This window comes from Sarcophilus harrisii, chromosome 3, assembly GCF_902635505.1.
Source record: "Sarcophilus harrisii chromosome 3, mSarHar1.11, whole genome shotgun sequence".
NCBI classification, from domain to species: Eukaryota; Metazoa; Chordata; class Mammalia; order Dasyuromorphia; family Dasyuridae; genus Sarcophilus; species Sarcophilus harrisii.
This window is the reverse complement of record NC_045428.1, coordinates 63,547,725-63,568,204: the sequence shown is the minus strand read 5'-3', so window position 1 is coordinate 63,568,204 and position 20,480 is coordinate 63,547,725. Positions and strand designations below refer to the sequence as shown.

The window sequence follows — 20,480 nt, the reverse complement described above, 5'->3', positions numbered from 1 at the left end:
GGACTTTAGAGAGGGCTAGACCTTCTCATTTTATAGATGAGGAAAATTGGGGACTTACACAATGACCTAACTAATGTCACACAGGTAGTAAGGCAAAACCAGGTTCTCTGCCTCTAAACTAAACCTGGCACTTTTCCCACTCCACCATGCACTAGTTACATTTACTAGTTTTCTAGTCTTACTAGTTATCTTTTTCTTTTTTATTCTTTCTTATAAACCCTTGACATCTTGCTAAGTAGAGGAAGGGAAAAGATGTTTTTAGAAATAAAATTGTATAAAACAAGCAATATCAATAGAAATATATGTATATATATTTATGTGTGTGTTATACATATATATTTTAAAAGCAGGCACATGAAGCCCCACATAAACACCTAGATTCTAAATGATTCATGTCTCTAGGTGTGGATGAATTAGATTCCAGATGACTGAAGAAACTTTAGGCAAAGGAGATATCCTGGTGATCTTTGACATATAGTGGATAAATGCCAAAATACCGGAGATGGGGGGGAAGTCCTGATTTTTAAAAAGCTGAGCCTGAAATGTCATCTCGGTGAGCTTGACATTAATCCCCAGGCTGATTTTAGAACAACTTATTACACAGATGAATTGTGAGCACGCAGAAATGGAAATACATTTCACTAGGAATTAGGATGGGTTTACTAAAAAATAAAAATAAATTATATCAGATTAATTTTATTTCCTTTTTAAATAGCATTATGAGACTGGTAGATCAAGAGAACTGCATCTATTTCAGAAAGTAGTGTAAAGTAGAATAAGCCTGGGATTCAGGACCTCTGGGTTCTTTCTACTGCCTGTTCTCATAGCCTAGCTATGTGATATTGGGGTAGTCTTGTTGTTTACCATGGGTTTTGTTTTCTTAGCAATAAAATGAGGGTGTTGGACTTCCAAAGAAAAACTTAGCCCAAACTTCTCAGAGATGATTTATTTTTAGATATGGATTCCTGCAATGAAAGAGGTCCAAACTGGCAAATTTCCTCGTGCTCATCAAAATTCTTTACCACCCAGGTAATCTCCAATTACATTCTATAGATTCATTTCAATTGTTATTCAGGAGTGTCTGCCTCTTTGTGATCCCATTTGGGGATTTCTTGGCAGAAATGCTATAGTGGTTTGCTATTTCCTTCTTCAACTCATTTTATAGATGAGGAATTGAGGATTAAATGACTTGGGCAGGGTCACACAGCTAAGAAATATCTGAGGCCAGAATTGCATTCACAAAGATTAGTCTCCCTGATACTCCCTGATACTCTTAACTCCTGTGCACACTACAGACATACTAAAACAAAAGTTACTTCCACACCAAATAAACCAAAGGTACAAGGGTTAAATGGGCTTTCGGATTTACTGAAACAAAACTAAAGTAACTCTTGCTGGTGCACTCTTAGAAAAATAATAATCTAAAATCAACCACTCCTTCAGTTATGCTCATTTTAATTTGGTCAAAAGTGAACAAAGATATATTTCTCCTTATGTAATTAAAAACATTTCTATTCTTCTTTGATAGAAATAAACAATTCTTCTAATTTCAAGAAATAAAGATTCCTTCCTGAAACTGATATCTCCTCTTCAAAGAATACAAATTCATTTTTGGTTGGGTACAAGGACTTTGGACTAAGCTACTCATAATATCTTTTTTTTTTTAATTAAATTAATTTTTGTTACATTTTAAATTCTGAACTCCTTCCCTCCCCATCTGGTACGTACTAGAAAAGGCCACCATTTGACATATAGAGACACATGTATATCTATATCTATCTATCTATAGATATGTATTCTGTATATATTGATATATTTCGATTTATACATGTAATTATAGATATATAGATATACATGTATATATTCAATATCTGAATCTTTCTCTATACACACACACACACACATATATATATATATATATATAACCATATTAGCATACTTCTAATCAGGTTTTTTTTGAGGTAGATTAGTATCTTATTTTATATCTCTTTTGTAGATGATTTGAGTATTTGTACTACCCAGAATAACTTAATCGTTCACAGTCATTCTTTGAACAATATTGCTAATATTTATACAATGTTCTATTGATTCTGCTCATTTCACTATTATTTCATGAAAGCCTTTCCATATTTTATTTTTCTAAAATCAGCTTGTTCATCATTTTTTATAGTATTCCAAATATTTTTAAATATTGATAGCTAGCATTTATGTAGTTTTTTTTTTAAGGTTTGCAAAGTGCTTTACAACAATTATCTCATTTTATCTTCACAACTCTCTTATAAAGTAGATGCTATTATTATCACTATTTTTACAGATGAATAAACTGAGGCAAGAGGGGGCTAAGAAGTGTCAGAGGGTAGATTTGAATTTTGGGCTTCCTGACTCCAGGCCAACTGCTTTATCCACTGCACCCCTTAGCATCTTTGTTACATAAGTGAAGTCTTAGTGCTTCTATAAGTATATTCTACAAATTCAGTAATTCCTAAGGATCATTTCAGCTCTAACAATCTATGAATGAATGTATAGTTGTAGTTTGATTATTTCACAAAATTTATCATCATATCTTCATGTATCTTTATGATTGTTTTGCTGGGTATATTGTGGTGGAAATTCCCTTTTTTTTTTTTTGCTATGAAATTTATTTATTTTCTCAATAGTATATTATTTTTCCAAATGTATGTAAAGATAGTTTTCAGCATTCATTTTTGTCAGACTTTGTGTTCCACATTTTTCTTGCTCCCTCCTTTACCCCCTCCCCAAGACAGCAAGCAATCTGATATAGATTAAATAGGTGCAATCCTTTTAAGTATATTTTATGGAGGAAGCTCTTAATCCAGAATAGATTAGAGCCAGTGTCCTCTGAGGGCCTTTCCATCTCTGAGTTTGCTGGCTTTGGTGTGATCTCCAACATAATCCTAGCGTCTGACATTTTGTCTTGTCCCAGCAGGTGCCATCTGTGAAGGAGGATCATGGCTTCTCCCTTGCACAGCATCCGTGAGTATCAATTGCAAGAAAGGAGGATGTGGGGAGGCGGGAGGCATTGGTGGGCATGGTGACCAAGTGCTGGAAGTCTCCACAAACTTTCTACCAATCCTCCAACCAAGTCTTCTGTCACAATGCCTTTCCCACCTGCAGGGCTGCCTCTGGATGATGATCTGCTGTTGATGCAGAATGGGTCTATACTACGCAAGGTCAAATCCCGAAGCTGGAAGAAACAGAGATACTTTAGACTGCAGGATGATGGGATGACTGTTTGGTATGCCCGGCAGGCTGGTGGAAGAGCCAAACCCAGCTGTGAGTGGCTGTGAAGGGGATGGAGGAAGGGAGAAAAGACATGGAAAGGCAGGACCAGCCTGGGGAAGTGCTGGGGATATATACAAGGGGTGATGAGAGTATCTATTGATCAAGCAGACTTTATCTATGCCTGAGTGTCCCCTCTGTGATTCTGACTCAATGGTTGTGTTTTTAGGCAGAAGGGTTTAGGGAAAGTATTAAGATTTATTATTTATTTCTAAAAACTCCACCAGAAATAAATGCTTACATTTTACAAACACCATTGGCCAAGTCCATTTTAGCAATTCTAGGATCACTCTAAACGTGCCATCTTTTGACCCATAACCTAGAAATACTTATTAATAATAGATCTATTATATCATTAAAATGGATATTCCTTCTAGCAGTACAGACAGCAATCCAGCATGCCTTCTCATCTTACATCATTCTTGTCCACATTCTCTCATAAATTCTTCATAGGCAATTCACTCATCAAGCTGAGATCTTCTAAGTCTTTTAACATTTAAAGACCCAAATAAGACCTAATCTCAGGTGTCTTCAGAAGAGTTAAATAATTTGGTTCCCTAGTGAATAGGAAACAGTACAATTAAATTTTTTTCCCTTGCAGAATTAGAATTGGAAAATTAGGTTCAATAAGAATTTCTAAATTATAGTTTATTTAAACATCAAGAGTCTTTGGTATAGTGGTAGAATATTGGACCTAGTCAAGAACACTAAGCCTCCTAAATTCAAATATGGCCTAAAAGACTTACTCGCTGAGTGAGCCTGGGCAAGTCACTTTTTTGTGCTATGCTTCTAACTATATCATACTTTTTATTTCAATTGCCTCATTTGTAAAATGAGCTAGAGAGGGAAAGGGCAAACTACTCCAGTATCTTTGCCCAAAAACATCAAATGGATTCACAAAGAGTTTCCAGGCCCAACTCTATTCACTCTATTTATCCAGCTGTCCTTTTTCATAATAATATGTCTAAAACATTATTTGCTTATGAAGATACTCCTCCATTTACCAACTAAATTATTTGAGGCCGAATTTTTTTTATCTATTTCAACCAAAACAACATTTTAAAATAAAGTGAATGCAGAAGCAGATATGAGAATCTAGATGTCTTTTTTTTTTTTATTAAGGTAGATATTTTAAACATGTAAAATAATGCCACTGTAATAAAAATTTTTTAAAGAATATGTGTTAATGTAGAAGTTTATACTTTTAATGAATTAATGCATATCTCAAATTTTTATTCATTTAATATCTGATATATATTGATAAATATAATCAGTGGTATTCTGGAGCACTCCAGCTCAGGAGGGCAAGTTGTTAAATTTTCAATGTGAATATTTATATCTCTGAAATTCACAAACTATAAAATTAAGTCTTGATTTGTTCTTTTATTGATCATCTAGATTTAATGAATTCTGCATGTAAAACTTGAGTGTATCATGGGTATATTTTTTTTCCCTGGAGAGCCAGTTGTTAAATATTTCCCAGCACACTTCTGGATAAAACCCATATAAACCAAAGCTCTTTGGGGTACTCGATAATTTTTTAAATAACAACTTTTTGTTTTTCAAAATACATGCAAAGATTATACAATAATTTTAAAGACAATAAATTTAAAGAGCACTGGACCAGATGGTCTTTGAGGTCTTTTCCATTTCTCAGATTCTCTGAGACCCTTCAACAAAGTCCTTGACTTTAAAAACCAGTGAACTAAATAAACAAACAAAATCCTAACTCTTCTCTCTCCTCTTCCTTTTCTTTCCACTCCATTTCCAGTCTCCATTTCAGATGTGGAGACAGTGCGAGAAGGCCATGAATCAGAACTGTTGCGGAGCCTTGCTGATGAAATCCCTTTAGAGCATGGCTTTACAGTTGTTTTCCACGGGCGCCGTCCCAACCTGGACCTGGTGGCCAGCAGCATTGAAGAGGCACAGAGCTGGGTGCAAGGGCTTCGGCGCCTGCTGGAGATTATCACCAGCATGGACCAGCAGGAGAAGATGGACCAGTATCCTTCCAGTGAGAAGATGGGTTGTAACCCATCCATCCATCCATCCATTTCTTCCATCTATCCAACCATTCCTCTCTTCTTCCTTCTCTTCATCCATCCATCTATTTCTTCCATCCATCTATCTGTCCATTCATCTATCCATTTCTCTTTCTCTCTGTCTCTATGTGTGTCTTTCTGTCTCTGTGTCTAGCTGTCTGTCTCTCTTGTCTCTGTCTCTGTCTCTCTGTCTCTCCCTCCTTCCCTCCCTCATTTTGAGTTCATGTTAAAATGCAACCTCTCATACATGCTATGTTCACACCTTTTTTCTGTTTTTTTTTTCTTTTTCTCTCTCATGGTTTTCCCCTTTTGTTCTGAATTTTCTTTCCCAACTAGATTCATAAAGAAATGTATATTTAAAAAGTTAATATACATGTATAACCAGAAAAAATAAAACAATTAAACAACAATAATAAAAGATTAGTGAAAAAAAAAATAAAAAACAGTAACAAAAAATACAATCTCTCCTCCTAAAACTGCAGCCTCTGGGTTTTCCTTCACCTTGATACAGATGGCTGAGTGATTGGTTTCAGCAGGGAGACAAAGACCAGGATGGGAGAATGAGTTTCCGGGAAGTACAACGATTGCTCCGGTTGATGAATGTAGATATGGACCCTGAGCATGCTCTGCAGCTCTTCCAGGTATGTGTCCTGGTCGGGGAGGGAGGAAAAACGAATCAGTGCGTTGACCTCTTTGCTCAAGCCATCTCTTAATATCAATTAGTTGTTCAATTAATTAACACTTTGCAAAATATCTGCCTGCTTACCTAGACGCTGTTGGGAAAGAGTATACAAAGAACCACCCAGAACTGGGTTAGAGCAATGGTTCCCTACCTTTTTGGGTATGAAGATTCATTTTTGATGATAAAATATTTCACAGACTACTCCCCTTTCAGTATGATAGTATTAGTTATTGTGAATATTACATTGTTTGGGAAACATCAAAATTCTTTAAAAATTATTATTAATCTTATGATGCTTTAAATTAGGTTGTATGTTTATATATGTATATGTTATATGTAATTATATATATTTGTTATATATGAGGCATCTAGGCGGCAGAGTATAGATAGGGCATTATCCTTGAGTAAAAATCCGGAGTTCAAGCCCTGCTTTGGAAACTTATTAAATCTGTGCAAATCACTTAAATTCTCTCAGTCTCAGTTTACTCACCTGTAAAATGGGGATAATAAAGTGCCTGCCTCCAAGGGTTGTTATGAGGATTGAAATAATGTGTACAAAATGCTTTGTAAATTGTAAAAATTTTATTATCTTTTATTATTATCAAATCTATAGAATGTATATTTGTAAAATGTTTTGTGAATACTATTATCATTTATTATGATGATTATCATTCAGTCTACAGAATGTATAACATATTTATGTATTTACATAGGGATTCCCTGAGTCCTTCCAATAATTTTCCAGCTGCCATAATGAGCAGCAAGGATGAATCCCTTGGCTGGATGATCTGCAGTGTTCCTTACAGCTCTAAATCCCATGATCTATTTTAAGTCTAAGGTTTAATTCCTGCCCTTAAGTGATTTGTAATATTGTACAGGATTATTATTAGATTCTGAGTTTCTTGGGGCAGCGACTATCTTTTGCCTGTTTCTGTATATGTCACTAGTGCTTGACACATAGTAGATGCTTAATAAATGCCCGATATTGGAGATAAGATGAATTGTAAGATTTAAGATAAGATGGCGATAATGACAAAAAGAGTTGGTTTTGCAACATTTCCTTGAAACTTCTTTGCATGGCTGGTGCCTGTTTGGGGAGCTGAGTAAATGGGGAACAGGATCTCTGAAAACTCCATCCCCCTAATTTTTCATGCAGGCCGCAGACAAATCAGAGTCAGGGATGTTGGAAGGAGAAGAATTTGTAGAGTTCTATCGGGCCCTGACCCAGCGCTCAGAGATACTGGAGCTGTTTGAAATCCTCTCTGGAGATGGCCAGAAGCTGACGCTGCTGGAGTTTGCAGATTTCCTTCGGGAAGAGCAGAGAGAGGGAGAGCATGCTTCTGACCTTGCCTTGGAATTGATTGCTCGCTATGAGCCATCAGACAGTGGTACATGTGTGGGAGTGGGCTTGGGTGGGGAAGAAGAGACTGAAAAACAGCTTCGCAAGGGCGCCTTATCTAAGGCGAGAGAGTCCTGGCCTCTGGGAACCATGGTTCATGACAGACTAAAGCTTCGGGGAAGCAGTGATTACCACAGTGACCATTCACACCAACAGATTTAGGTCTTGAGAAGAGCTTCTCTTTCAGTCATTTTCAGTCGTGTCTGATTCTTCCCGACCCCACTGGGAGTTTTCTTGGGAGAGATTCCTTCTCCAACTCATTTTACAGATGAGAAAACTGGCAAACAGGATGAAGTGACTTATCTAGGGTCACACAGCTAGTAAGGGTCTGAGGCAGCATAACTCTGCTCTTCCTGATTCCCAGTCCAGCACTCTGCCCACTGTGGAAAAAGCTGAGAAATCACTTAAACCCAATCCCCTCATTTTGTAGATAAGGATAGTAAGAAAGACAGAGACTTGTTCAAAGTCACACAAGGTAGGAAGCAGGGTTTCAATGCCAAGCACCTGATCTCATCCCTCATTGTTAGGAGACTCCGGCATCTAACCTTGATCTAGTTTCGTCCTATTTCCTTTTGTTTTGTGCTCCACAGAGAAGGAGACTAGCTACTCATCGACTTCCAGTCTTCTCTCTCTATTCATTTTTTTTTTTTCTTAATTTAAATTTTGGGCCAAACCTGTTATTTCATCAGCATAGGGAAGTCTCCAATGAGGAAATGTTCCACCAAAGCAAAACAACTGTTCTACAATTTGCAGTCTTAGAGAGCTGCCTGGAGCTCACATAGTCAGAATAAATAATAATAATGATGATGATAATGATAACAGTAATGATGATAATAATACCTAGCATTTATGTAGTGCTTTGAAGTTTACAAAGCACTTTACAAATATCTCATTTGATCTTTATAGCAACACTGGGAAATAGGTACTGTTATTATTCCCATTTTATAGATGGAGAAACTGAGGAAAACTTGCCCTGAGTTACATAACTAGCAGATATCTGAGGTTGCATTTGAACTCAGGTCTTCCTCCAGGACCAGCACTTTATCTACTGCACATCCTAGTGGATAGCAGTAGAATCCATATCTTCTTCACTGAGGGGCCAGCTTTCTACTCATTATGCCATAATGCCTCTCCTATCTTGTTGTGTCTTCTCTTATATATAATATTTTATTTTTTCCTAGTTATATTTAAAACAATTTTTTGCATTTGTTTTTAAAACTCTTGAGTTCCAGATTTTCTCCCTTCCTCCCTCCTGCACTCCCACTGAGAAAGCACATATAAAATCATGCTAAACATTTCTTTTTTAAAAAAAATAGCTTTTTATTTTTCAAAATACATGCAAAGGTAGTTTTCTTTGCTAATGTTTTATTTAAATGTTTACATCAATATTCATTAGGGAGATATGTAATTTTCTTTCTCAGTTTTGGCCCTTACTAGTTTAGGTATCAGTGACATATTTATGTCATAGAAGGAATTTGGCAGTATTCCTTTATTTATTTTTCCAAACAGTTTACATAGTATTGGAATTAATTGTTCTTTAAATGTTTGGTAAAATTCATTTGTGAATCCATGTGGCCCTGGAGATTTTTTTCTTAGGGAGTTCATTAATGACTTGTTCTATTTCTTTTTTCTATCTGTTTTGTTAAGTATTTTATTTCCTCTTCTGTTAACCTGGGCAATTGATATTTTTGTAAGTATTCATCCATTTCAGTTAGATAGTCAGACTTGCTGCCATAGAATTGAGCAAAATAGCTCCTAATTATTGATTTAATTTCCTTTTCATTGGTGGTAAATTCACCCCTTTCATTTTTGATGCTGGTGATTTTGGGGGGTTTTCTTTCCCTTTTCTGATCAAATTAACCAAAAGTTTATCTGTTTTGTTAAGTTTTTTCATAAAACCAACTCTTCGTCTTGTTTATTAGTTCAATAGTTTTCTTAGTCTCTATTTTATTAATCTCTCCTTTGAGTTTCAAAATTTTTAACTTGATATTTAATGGGGGGAGTTTTAATTTGTTCTTTTTCTAGCTTTTTTAGTTGCATGCCTAATTCATTGATCTCCTCTTTCTCTATTTTATTTATGTAAAATTTAGAGAGATAAAATTTCCCCTAAGAGCTACTTTGGTTGCATCTCATAGGTTTTGGTATGTTGTCTCATTATTGTCATTCTCTTGGATAAAATTATGGATGATTTTTGTGATTTGTTATTTGACCCACTCATTCTTTAGAATTAGATTATTTGATTTCCAATTGGTTTTTAATCTATCTTTCCCTGGCCCTTTATTGAATATAATTTTTATTGCATTGTGGTCTGAAAAAGAAGCATTTACTATTTTTGCCTTTTTTTGCATTTGATTGTGAGGGTTTTTGTGCCCTAATACATGGTCAATTTTTGTGTAGATGCCAGGTACTGCCAAGAAAAAGGTGTACTCCTTTCTGTCCCTATTCAATTTTCTCCAGATGTCTGTCATGTCTAGGTTTTCTAGGATCCTATTAATCTCCCTTGTTTCTTGTTTATTTTGTGGTTAGATTTGTCTGATTCTGAAAACAGAAGATTGAGGATTCCCCACTGATATAGTTTTGTTGGCTATTTCTTCCTGTAACTGGTTTAAAATCTCTAGGATTTTCCTCGCTCTATTACTTGGTGCATATACATTTAGTATTGTTACTGCTTCATTGTTTATGGTACCCTTTATCAAGATGTACTTTCCTGCCTTGTATCTTTTAATAAGAACTATTTTTATTTTTGCTTTATCTAACATTAGAATTGCCACTCCTGATTTTTTTACTTCAGCTAAGCATAATAAATTCTGTTCCAGTCTTTTATTCTGTATGTGTCAGATATGTTTATTGTCAACAACATATTGCAGGATTCCCGTTTTTAATCCGCTCTTTTTGCTTCTGTTTTATGGGAGTTCATTCCATTTACGTTCACAGTTATGATCACCAACTCTATATTTCCCTCCATCCTATTTTCTCTCCCTTATATACTTTGTTCTTTCCACCCTGTTCTTAGTCTTCTGGGCTTTTTTAACTCACCCCATCCATTACCTTCTCTTCTATCATCCCTCCCCCTTCTCTCACTAGTGTTTTTTAACCCATCCCACTACTACCTTATCTCCTTTCCCCTTTTCCCCCCTTCTCTTACCTTTTCCCCTAGTGTTTCTGCCCTTCTTTCTATCCTGTCCCTCCCTTTTCTTTCCTCTTTCTCCTCCTACTATATAAAGATATAGGGTTAGTTAAATTTCTATGCCCAATTGAATGATTTATTCCCTCTAAAAGCCCAAACTGATGAGATCAAGCTTCAGACAGTGCTCATGCCTCTCCCTTCTTTCTCTCCAATTGTAATGTGCCTCTTCAAGTGAACTAATTTTGCCATCATACTTTCCCTTTCCTCTTTTTCCAGTACAGATCTTCCCCTACCCCTTAATATATTCTTCTTTGATGTCATCACATCAGAGTCCATTCACAACCACACCCTCAGCCCATGTGATGCCTCCCTCTGTCTGCCCAGGTGACAGACAGTTCTCAAGAGTTAGATACTATTTTCCCATTTAGCCATCTAGACAGTTTAACCTTTAAATATATATATATATATTCCCCTGTTTACCTTTTTATGGTTTGTGGTTCTTTTGTGTCCTGTGTTTATAGATTAAATTTTCTGTTTAGTTCTGTTTTTTTCAATAGAAATGATTGAAAGTGTCTTACGTCATTGAAGCTCCATCACCTTCCCTGAAAGATGATGCTGAATCTCTCTGGGTAGTTAATTCTTGTTTGTAACCCCAGGTCCTTTGTCTTCTGTAATCCTTTATTGTAGAAGCTGCTAGATCCTGGGTAATCTTGATAGTTGCTCCTTAATATTTGAATTCATTTTGTCTAGCAGCTTGAAGTATTTTTTCCTTGAGATTATAGTTTTGGAGTTTCACAATAATGTTCCTTAGAGTTTCCCTAGTGGAATCTCTTTCTAGAAGTGACGATGAATTCTTTCAATAAGTATTTCCCCTTCCCCTTTGTTTTTAGAATATTGGGGCAGTTTTCCTTAATGACCTCTTGTAGAATGCTATCCCTGGCTTTTTTTTTTTGGTCATGATCTTCTACTGTTTAAGGTATTGTTTTTTTTCAGACAACTTTTTCCCTTCCTTTTCCAAGCTGTTGACTTTCTCATGCATACCTGTCATTTCTTTTCTCATTTTTTCTTCTATCTCTCTTATTTACCTTAAACATTCTGTCCTCTTCTGAGTTTGTATTTTGATCTGCCCTGTCACTATAGTATCTTTTTTTTTTAATAGCTTTTTATTTACAAGATATTTGCATAGGTAATTTTTCAGCATTGACCTTTGCAAATCCTTTGGTTCCAACATAGTATCTTTCTATGGTCAAGGTTCTTTTCTGTTTCTTGTTTATTTTTTTTTTCCCTTTTCTTTTGGTATATCCTCTATTTTTACTTTTATGGTAAAGCTCTCCTTCTGGGGTAAAAGGGTCACTGTCCCAAGCTTCCTCTGCAGCTCTAAGCCTTGGCTGTGAGTACAGGGTCTTTTGTGTTTGCAAGGGTAGCTTTATTTGCTCTTTCCAGGAAACAGATGGGTTTCCCAGAGTTTGTCTTCTGAGCTGGAACTGAAGAAACCCCACTGATTTGCTCCTCTCCTGAGCCAGGACTAAGGGTCATAGTTGCTGATTTGCTGTAATTAAGACTCTCTTCTCAGCTTTCCCAGAGTCTATCAAACCTGAGTTTTTCCCCAGTAAGACTGACCTTTCTTGAATTTTTTTCAGTCTATCTTGAGCTGGAGAGGGGTTTCATTCTATTAGACTCTGTTCAAAAGCTTGGTTTCATGTGGTTTTCAAGGGAAACTGGGAGAGCTTGAGCAGCTTCCTGACTTTACTCCACCATCTTGGTTTCCACAAAGATAGTTTTCAACATTCACCACTGCAAAACCTGGGTTTCAATTTTTTCTCCCTCCCTCCCTCTCTCCCCCACCCTACATATATGCTAAACATTTCTATAAAAGTCCTATCTTCTCTTCTCAAAGATAAATGATATGGTTTCATTTCCCAGCTTTAAACTGTCTTTTTTGTTTTTCATTGTCTCCTCTTTACATTCCCCCCATCTGTCTTTAGTTGCCTAGCACTGGACTGAGCTTGAGTAGAGATGATTCAATGGGTTGATATGGACTAGTTAGTTATTAGGGTATTTTTTCATTTGTAATCTATATCCCAAACCTTCTTTTGTCTCCCCACCTCCACCAGGATCCTTCTCTTTGGTCCAGAGTGCTAGATTTAAAATTCTGAGACCTACATTCAGATCCACTCTACTAATTACCTCTGAGTATGACTTTGGACAAGAAACTTCTGTTTGCCTCAGCTTCCTCACTGTAAAATAGAGATAATGATTCTACCTGACATCCCAGATTTATGAAGATAAAATAAGTTAATATTTGTAAAGTGCTTTACAAATCTTAAAGCAGTATATGTATAAATGCTAGCTGTTATTGTTTTTTATTAAATCACTTCCCTACTATGGACCTTAGTTTCCTTATTTGTCAAGTGGAGGTTGTATTTGATGATCTCTCAAATTCCTCTAGATCTAAAACGGTGATCCTACTTTATGGGAAATGTAGACAACATAGTGAGAGTCAGAAATACATTGCATGAGAGTTATATACTAGATCCAGGTGGCCTGGATTCCAGTCTTCTAGAAGAGGAGAATTCTATGTCTCTATTACTAATTTCAAATTCAGAATATGAAAAGGAAGAAGGAAGGAAGTTACAGAAATCCATCAGATTGTGAATTCCTTGAGGAAAGGATTATTTTTTCCTTTTTTTTGGGGGGGGGAGGAGCGAGGGGGTGTTATTCCCAGAACTTAACACAGGGACTGGCACATAGTAGGTGCTTAATATTTATTGATCGAATGACTGACAGTCAATACTAGTGCCCCTCTGGATGCACAATGTGTCAGTTACATTCATGCTGTGCTACTATTTCTGTCCCATGCCTACAGGGTACTGAATACATATTTATTGAATGAACATCACTGACATAAATGGGAAATGGAAATGATAAGCAGATGTGCCATCATTCAATCCACTGGGCACTAGCTCCTCAATTCATGTAGACTCTAAATAGCTATTTGAGGAGGAAGACAGATATAGAAGAACACACAATCCCTGTTCTCTAAGGGAAGAGACAGAACATCTATAAAAAACCCAGGGTAGGAAGACATAACATCCTCATTGGCTAATGTGAAAAAAGCCATGGGCTAAGAGTCAGGAGATCTGGGTCTGACTAACTTAGTTCTGTCATTATGCTGTATGATCATCCTGAGGCCGTCTTACTGTATTCATCTCTGAAATGAAGGTGTCGGCTTTTACGACTATTAAGGTCCCTTCTACCTTTAAGGTACCTATTAGATGGGATTTATTATAAGATTAACAACTGGAAAAGACTTCAGAAATGATCTAGTCCAACACTCTATTTTATTATTGCAAATAAGTATCCTGAGGGCCAGAAAGAGGAAATAACTTGTCAAAGATCATAGTTGTAGGAAAAAACCAGAATTTGAATCCAGATTCCCACAGACTTCAAATCTAGTACTCCTAGTATCATTGCTGCCTTACTCTGCTATGACACATTTTTATAACTCACATGAGTTAGTTATGTTATCATCATCATCCTATTTGTAAGTTCTAAAAGCCAGAGTTTTGACATGAAGATGACTTTCAGTAGTAGTACTAAGGGAGAAAGGCCTCCTAGAGGGGACGTTTCGTAATCAGAATTTGGGGTGTGAGTTGGAACATGGTTGGGAGAATAGATGAAGCAGGGGTTTCCAAGTGAGGGGGAAGGTAAGTTTGATGGGATGAATACTCAAGAGATTCAAACTCCACTGTGCCCCTCCAATCTCACTCAGACCTTAGAATTAGAAGAGGCTTGGAAGCCTAGTTCCATTCAGGGATTCTTAACTTGGGGCCCATGAGCCTGTTTCTAAAATATTTTGTTAATTGTATTTCGGTGTAATTGGTTTCCTTTGTAAAAATATTTGGTTTTATGCATTTAAAAACATGATTTTGAGAAAGCCCTGGGGCTTTACCAGTCTTCCCAAGGGGGAATTATCACAAAAAAGGCAAAGATCCTCTGAACTCATCCCTCAACAGGCCCCTTCAGCTCTGATCCCCTGCATATTGTCAGGGACCCAGGCAGTCACCACCAGCTCAAGCCATTGAGGAACCAAGTAGCCCTTTTGCTTTTGGCTGAAGTTAAAGCCAGGCAGTCTAGGATGGGGATGGGGGTGAGGGTGGGGTAGAGCTGTATTGGCTATTTCCATCTGCCATCCTTTTCTCTACAGCCAAACTGCGGCACGTCCTGACCATCGATGGTTTTCTCGCATACCTCTGTTCCCCGGATGGAGATATCTTCTCTCCAGCTTGCCGCCCTGTCTACCAGGACATGAGCTACCCGCTGAATCATTACTTCATTCACTCCTCACACAACACTTACCTGCTGGGGGACCAGTTTCGAGGACAGAGCAGTGTGGAAGGCTACATACGGTGTGAAGCATGGGAAGGGGTGGGGAAAATCATGAAGGACCCCAGGGGGGTTTAGAAGAGCAGAGGAGGAAAGTCCCCTGGAGGAGATGGAAGGAGGGCTGAAGATCCATAGTGAGGGGAGATTGGAGGTGCTGAGGATACCAGAAAGTCTGTGGGGTAGCAGTAGATTTGGGGTTCTGAAAACAGAGCAGGTGGAGCAATCCTATCATTGATTGAGTTCCTTCCCTCTCTTATCATGGATTTAACGTCATGGAATTTAAGGGGGGGGGTGTGTGTGACTATTTGGGGGCTTCTGAATTTGAATCCCAGCTGTGCCACTTATTAGCTTAACCTCTTGGGACCCTGGTCTTTAAAATGAGAGGATTAGACTCAATCTCCAAGGTCCCTTCTATTTTTAAAATCCTATGATCCTGCGATCCATTCATTCGTTCATGTAACAAAACATTTGTAATCTAATGGAAATCCTATGTGGCTAGGAAACTGAAGACCTGAGTGTGAATCTCAGTTTATTTAGTAGACTTTGGGAGTCACTTCATGTCATATAATCTCTAAAACAAAACTAAAAAAATAATCCCCCATCCCCACCCCCGGCCTCCCAGGTGGGAGGAAATTTCTGCCAAGCTCCAAAGCTACAGTATAGATGGATGTGAGGAACCACTCACTGTTATGGGCAAGGCTATGTCTGACCCTTTGTCCCCTCTGGGTCGGAGGGGTCCTGCAGGGCTCTCAAGCGTGGATGTCGCTGTGTGGAAGTGGACGTATGGGATGGACCCAGTGGGGAACCGATTGTTTACCACGGACACACACTGACTTCTCGGATCCCCTTCCAAGATGTCGTGGCCACCATTGCCCAGTACGCCTTCCAGGTGTGGATGCTGAGTCTAGGGCCCAAGTGAGGCAGGAAGGTCCTGGCAGACTGGCTGGGGCTGAGGAGATAGGGACATGGGGCTCGGGCATCTAAGGGGCAGGGAGGGCTAGAGGCCTGATGGATGGAGCCCTTGGAGTTTACTTCCCTGGCCAATGAATTAATCAGCTAGCAGCCAACCTGTCCAGATGGGCCTCTTCTCTGTATTTAGCAAGCAGACCCAATCTGTGGCTGAGGTTGTACTCAGAGCAGCAGCGTGTGCTCTTCTGGCATACTTTGGAGAGCTCAGGGTCACCTCTAAGGAGAGGAATATTAAATGTTGTGAAATGAGGTGAATGGCGCTGTGCTTTCCACAGATCTAGAATCTAACCCAGTCCCAAAGGCCCCAAAGAGCCATTAGTAATCCTGGCCCAAGGATATAGCCCTTTAGAGAGTGGCCTCTGGGATTGAGATTCAGACCTAGCTTGATATTCTAAGAGATGTTGATAGCAGCTGTGCTCAAGGGCTAAGGAGACCTGGGGAAATGCTAGGTGAGGACTCTGGGTTAGAATGTGTTAGGGGAGAGTGGGAGACGCTCTTTAAAAGGTCTGGAGCCAGCATCTAAAACCAATACTGCTTCCCTGATCCAGACATCAGACTTCCCAGTCATAGTGTCCCTTGAGAATCACTGCAGCTGGGAACAACAAGAGGTCATTGCTCAGCACCTGACAGAGATCCTGGGAGACCGACTGCTTAATACTACCTTGGATGGGCTCCTGCCCACCCAACTGCCATCACCGGAGGTATGGGTATCCTTATTCTCTCACTAGAAGACTCAATAAATGTACCAGATTTAAGATCAATTTTCAGATTATAGACAAGAAGCTCTTTAACCATTTTTTTGAGTCACAGACCCTTTTGGCAATTTGCAAAAGCTTATCAATCAGCCTCTTTTCAGAATGTTTTTAAATGCATAATGTAGAATGAAACAAAGTAACCCAAAGTTAATGAAAATAATGTAATTTCCCCTCCTGAAAGTTCACAGATCCCCCCGAAATCTATGCACAAGAATTCAAGTCTTCTGACTCCAAATCAGAGCTTTCTGTCCTGCTTAGACATCCTCAACCTCAGGTGGCCCAGGCCTTTGCTCCCCATTTTGCCAGTCTCCCTCTGTGGGATGATCTGCAGATGATCCTCCTGCTTGGAGGAGTTTCAGTGGGAACAATTTCAGATTGGTTCTAGAGAAAGTTTTGGAACCTATCCTGTTGTCCTGCCTCATCTCCCTTCCTTTCATGCTGTCAGGAACTTCGAGGGAAGATTCTCCTCAAGGGGAAGAAGATGGGGACATTGGAAGAGGAGCTTGGGGAGGCTCCGGGGGAACCTGAGGAGCTGGAAGAGCCTGAAGAAGAGGAAGAGCCTGAGCCAGAACTGGAGCCCGATGTGTTGGATTTTGATGAGACAGCCCGAAATGAGGACAAGAGGAAAAAGAAAGTGGGACTTGAGGTAGTTTTAACCTGGCTGTTGGGTCCCTTGTATCTGTGTTATACTCTCTCTACTCAACTGTGCAACAGCTAATGAAACCCTGGTGGAGATTCAGAGAAGTAATGAGCAGAAATCTGTGTTCTTGAAGGGGCTTGCATTCTTATTGTGCATGTGTGTGTGTGAGAGAGAAAGTACTTGGGAAATCGAGAGACATGGTGAAAAACCTGCCCGAGTGTCATTTATGTATGTGTCATTTATGTAAGTATGTGAGAGAACACCCAGGTAGAGCTGCTGTGACTTGGGATCATGCTGTCCGGGGAAGTTAGCCAGGGAAAGTTTTCTGGAGTCGTTTTGAACCAAGTTTAGAAGAGAAGATAGATACATGGGCAAAAGTGGAGGGATGGCCTCCCAGGTGTGGAAAGGCGGTGGCTGGGGGTATGAACTAGACAGATCACTGAGACAGGGAAGGGGTGTCAGAAAAGAAAGGGGAGTGTGCACTTGGTGGAACCCTCCGAAGTTCATGATCAGAAGTTTAGATCTAGGTCTGTCTGTTGTATCTATATATGTCCTTTGTTTCTCTGATGAGGCTCTTCACCTTATCCAGCTGGCAAGACACCTCACTGTTTGTGTTTAATCTAAATGGGAATTCTAGAGAGCAAACCCAAAGACATCATTCTGGGGTCCCCCAGACTTAGGATGCAAAGTATTAACAACTATCTCTACTCATGCACTTAGACCGGGCTTTTTCAAGTCAACAAACATTTATTGAGCACCTACTGGGTGCAGAACACTACTAGGCACTGGCTGGGGGGAAGATACAAAGTTTAGCTATGTTAATGGGTTTTAAAAGGGAGACACTCCCTGCCCTCTCCCCCATCCCTACCTTGCCCCCAATTCTAACTCTTAATTGCAAGAGAACTGATGCATAATGAATGTGCACAGGCAGACCATCCATACCCAGAAGTATATGGTGGGTTCCCCTGACACCATTAGGGTATCCAGGCTGCATTTATTCCCATTCCCACCCCAGGTTGTGTCCTGTCGGCTGTTGTGTCCGTCTGCGTGTTGTCAGACTGGGCCCCAGGCCCTTGGCCCCATGTCTGGGTCCCCTCTCCTGCCCAAGCAGGTGAGGTGGGGAGGGAAGGGATGGGAGGAGAATCCTAGTGGCGGTGGTGGGGAGGCCCTTAGCATGAGGGGATGGTTCAATCCCAGGTCAGGATCTTCTTTTTCCTTTCTGTCCCATTTCCACTACCCCCCCCCCGTTTTCTTCTCTCTAGAAATCCAAGACCACCCTGTGTCCAGCCCTGTCGGCCCTAGTTGTCTATATGAAGAGCGTCCCATTTCGAAGTTTTGCACACTCGAAGGCTCACTACCGCCTCTACGAGACATCGTCCTTCTCTGAGACAAAGGCCCGGCGCCTGGTCAAGGAGGCTGGTCAGGACCAGTACAAAGTGGAAACCAGAGGGATGTGGGCTGGGAGGGGTGTACCAGGGCACCATAGTACTGGGCAGCTGCCAAGGCTGGAGAGGGAGTGAGTTATGGGGGGAGTGGGAGGACAGGAGGGGCAGGCAGCCAAACAGAAGAGAGCTGAAGGTCACCCAAGGAGACTGAGGGTCATGTAGCAGTCACTCAGGTCCCACAAAGACAGGTCCTGGGGGAAGAGCAGCGTTGGGGATGAGGGGCTCCGACACTATCCCTCAATCCCAGTTCCTTTTGCAGGGAACGAATTTGTGCAACACAACGCGTGGCAGCTGAGCCGAGTGTATCCCAGTGGTCTGAGGACAGATTCCTCCAATTACAGCCCTCAGGAGCTTTGGAACGCAGGCTGCCAGATGGGTAAGAGGCCGGGGGTCCAGACAGACACCCAAGAGCAGAGACACTCAGACTGGTAGCCAAGAGTAGAGATGCACTAGGGGTGGGGGAGACCAGGGAGGTCGATGGGCCCTTGTGGCACAGTCTGATTTGCTCCCCCTCCCTCTGCTCTGACCTATCAAGTGGCCCTGAACATTCAGACTGCAGGGCTGGAGATGGATCTTTGTGATGGGCTTTTCAGTCAGAATGGCAGCTGTGGCTACGTGCTGAAGCCAGCTTTCCTGTGTGACCCCCAAAGTTCCTTTCACCCCGAGAGACCCCCCAGTCCCACTCTGACTCTTCTCATTCAGGTATGGCACTACAAGGAAACAGAACATGAGTGTGTGTGAAGGAAGTGGGACAGGAGGGCTGGGATGAGTGTGGGTGGAGTGAACATGTTCAGTCTTACTGTTCTGTCTGGATGTGTTTTAAACGGCAAAGTTCCTCTGGGGAAAGAAACTTAAAGCCTAGCGAACTCCACCTTGGGAAATGACCCCAGACATTCTGGAAGAATGGCAGAACTGGGGGGGCCCAGGGGAGCTACGTGGGCAGCTGTGGGTCAGTGACTATCTGACCGCAGGTGATCAGTGGTCAGCAGCTACCCAAAGTGGCCAACAGCAAAGAGGGCTCAATTGTGGATCCCCTGGTGAGGGTGGAAATCTACGGCGTGCCCGGAGACACGGCGCGGCAAGAGACCAGCTATGTGGAGAACAATGGTGAGGAGCCCTGGGCCAGACAGCCCGGCCTGGGTAGGAGCGGGCATCGCCACAGCCCCTCCCTCTTTCTCAGCATTTCCTGTAATCAAGGCTGTCTCCTGGCCCAGCAGGTTTTAATCCATACTGGGGGCAGACACTGCAGTTCCGAGTGCGAGTGCCGGAGCTAGCCCTGCTGCGGTTTGTGGTGGAGGACTATGACAGGGCCTCGAGAAATGACTTTGTGGGTCAGTACACACTGCCTTGGACCTGTGTCCAACAAGGTGAGTGTGTCTGTCCCCCCAGCCCTGGGTGTCTCGGCTGGCTGAGCCCGACCCCAACCTAGGGAAGGGACAAGGGTCTTCATGCCCCCTTTCCTCCTGTATTGGGCCACAGCGGCCTTTCTTCCTCACTCAGGTTACCGTCACATACATCTTCTCTCTAAGGATGGGACGAGCCTCCACCCCGCCTCCATCTTTGTGCACATCCAGATCCGGGAAGAGCTGGATGAGGACGGAGACTGAGTGAGAGGCACCAGCAGAACTTCGGGTAGGGAGCAGTAAGAGGTAGCAGGGAAGGCTGCAGGGTGTGGAAGGCATTTCTCCTGGCGTCCCCAAGCCTTGCCCAACTCTGGAGAAGGGGGTCTCATCACTCA

The 20,480-nt window shown here is 40.7% G+C and overlaps 1 protein-coding gene across 2 annotated transcripts in view; it reads left to right on the top strand.

Moving 5' to 3' along the window:
• Positions 1-20,480, top strand: part of PLCD4 (phospholipase C delta 4) — a 31,320-nt gene that overhangs the window by 9,466 nt on the left and 1,374 nt on the right. Inside the window, exons 2-17 of one of the 2 annotated variants that reach the window (XM_031958048.1) lie at positions 2,948-2,994; positions 3,136-3,294; positions 5,072-5,300; positions 5,851-5,980; positions 7,178-7,409; positions 14,755-14,956; positions 15,678-15,822; positions 16,451-16,603; positions 17,103-17,303; positions 18,313-18,408; positions 18,560-18,716; positions 19,002-19,118; positions 19,278-19,444; positions 19,714-19,849; positions 19,960-20,109; positions 20,243-20,374. In XM_031958048.1, coding sequence (XP_031813908.1) covers positions 2,970-2,994; positions 3,136-3,294; positions 5,072-5,300; positions 5,851-5,980; positions 7,178-7,409; positions 14,755-14,956; positions 15,678-15,822; positions 16,451-16,603; positions 17,103-17,303; positions 18,313-18,408; positions 18,560-18,716; positions 19,002-19,118; positions 19,278-19,444; positions 19,714-19,849; positions 19,960-20,109; positions 20,243-20,349 — 2,406 coding nt within the window. In that variant the 5' untranslated portion in view covers positions 2,948-2,969 and the 3' untranslated portion in view covers positions 20,350-20,374. The remainder of the gene's footprint in view (positions 1-2,947; positions 2,995-3,135; positions 3,295-5,071; positions 5,301-5,850; positions 5,981-7,177; positions 7,410-14,754; positions 14,957-15,677; positions 15,823-16,450; positions 16,604-17,102; positions 17,304-18,312; positions 18,409-18,559; positions 18,717-19,001; positions 19,119-19,277; positions 19,445-19,713; positions 19,850-19,959; positions 20,110-20,242; positions 20,375-20,480) is intronic. The other variant, XM_003765932.4, reaches the window with a different exon arrangement.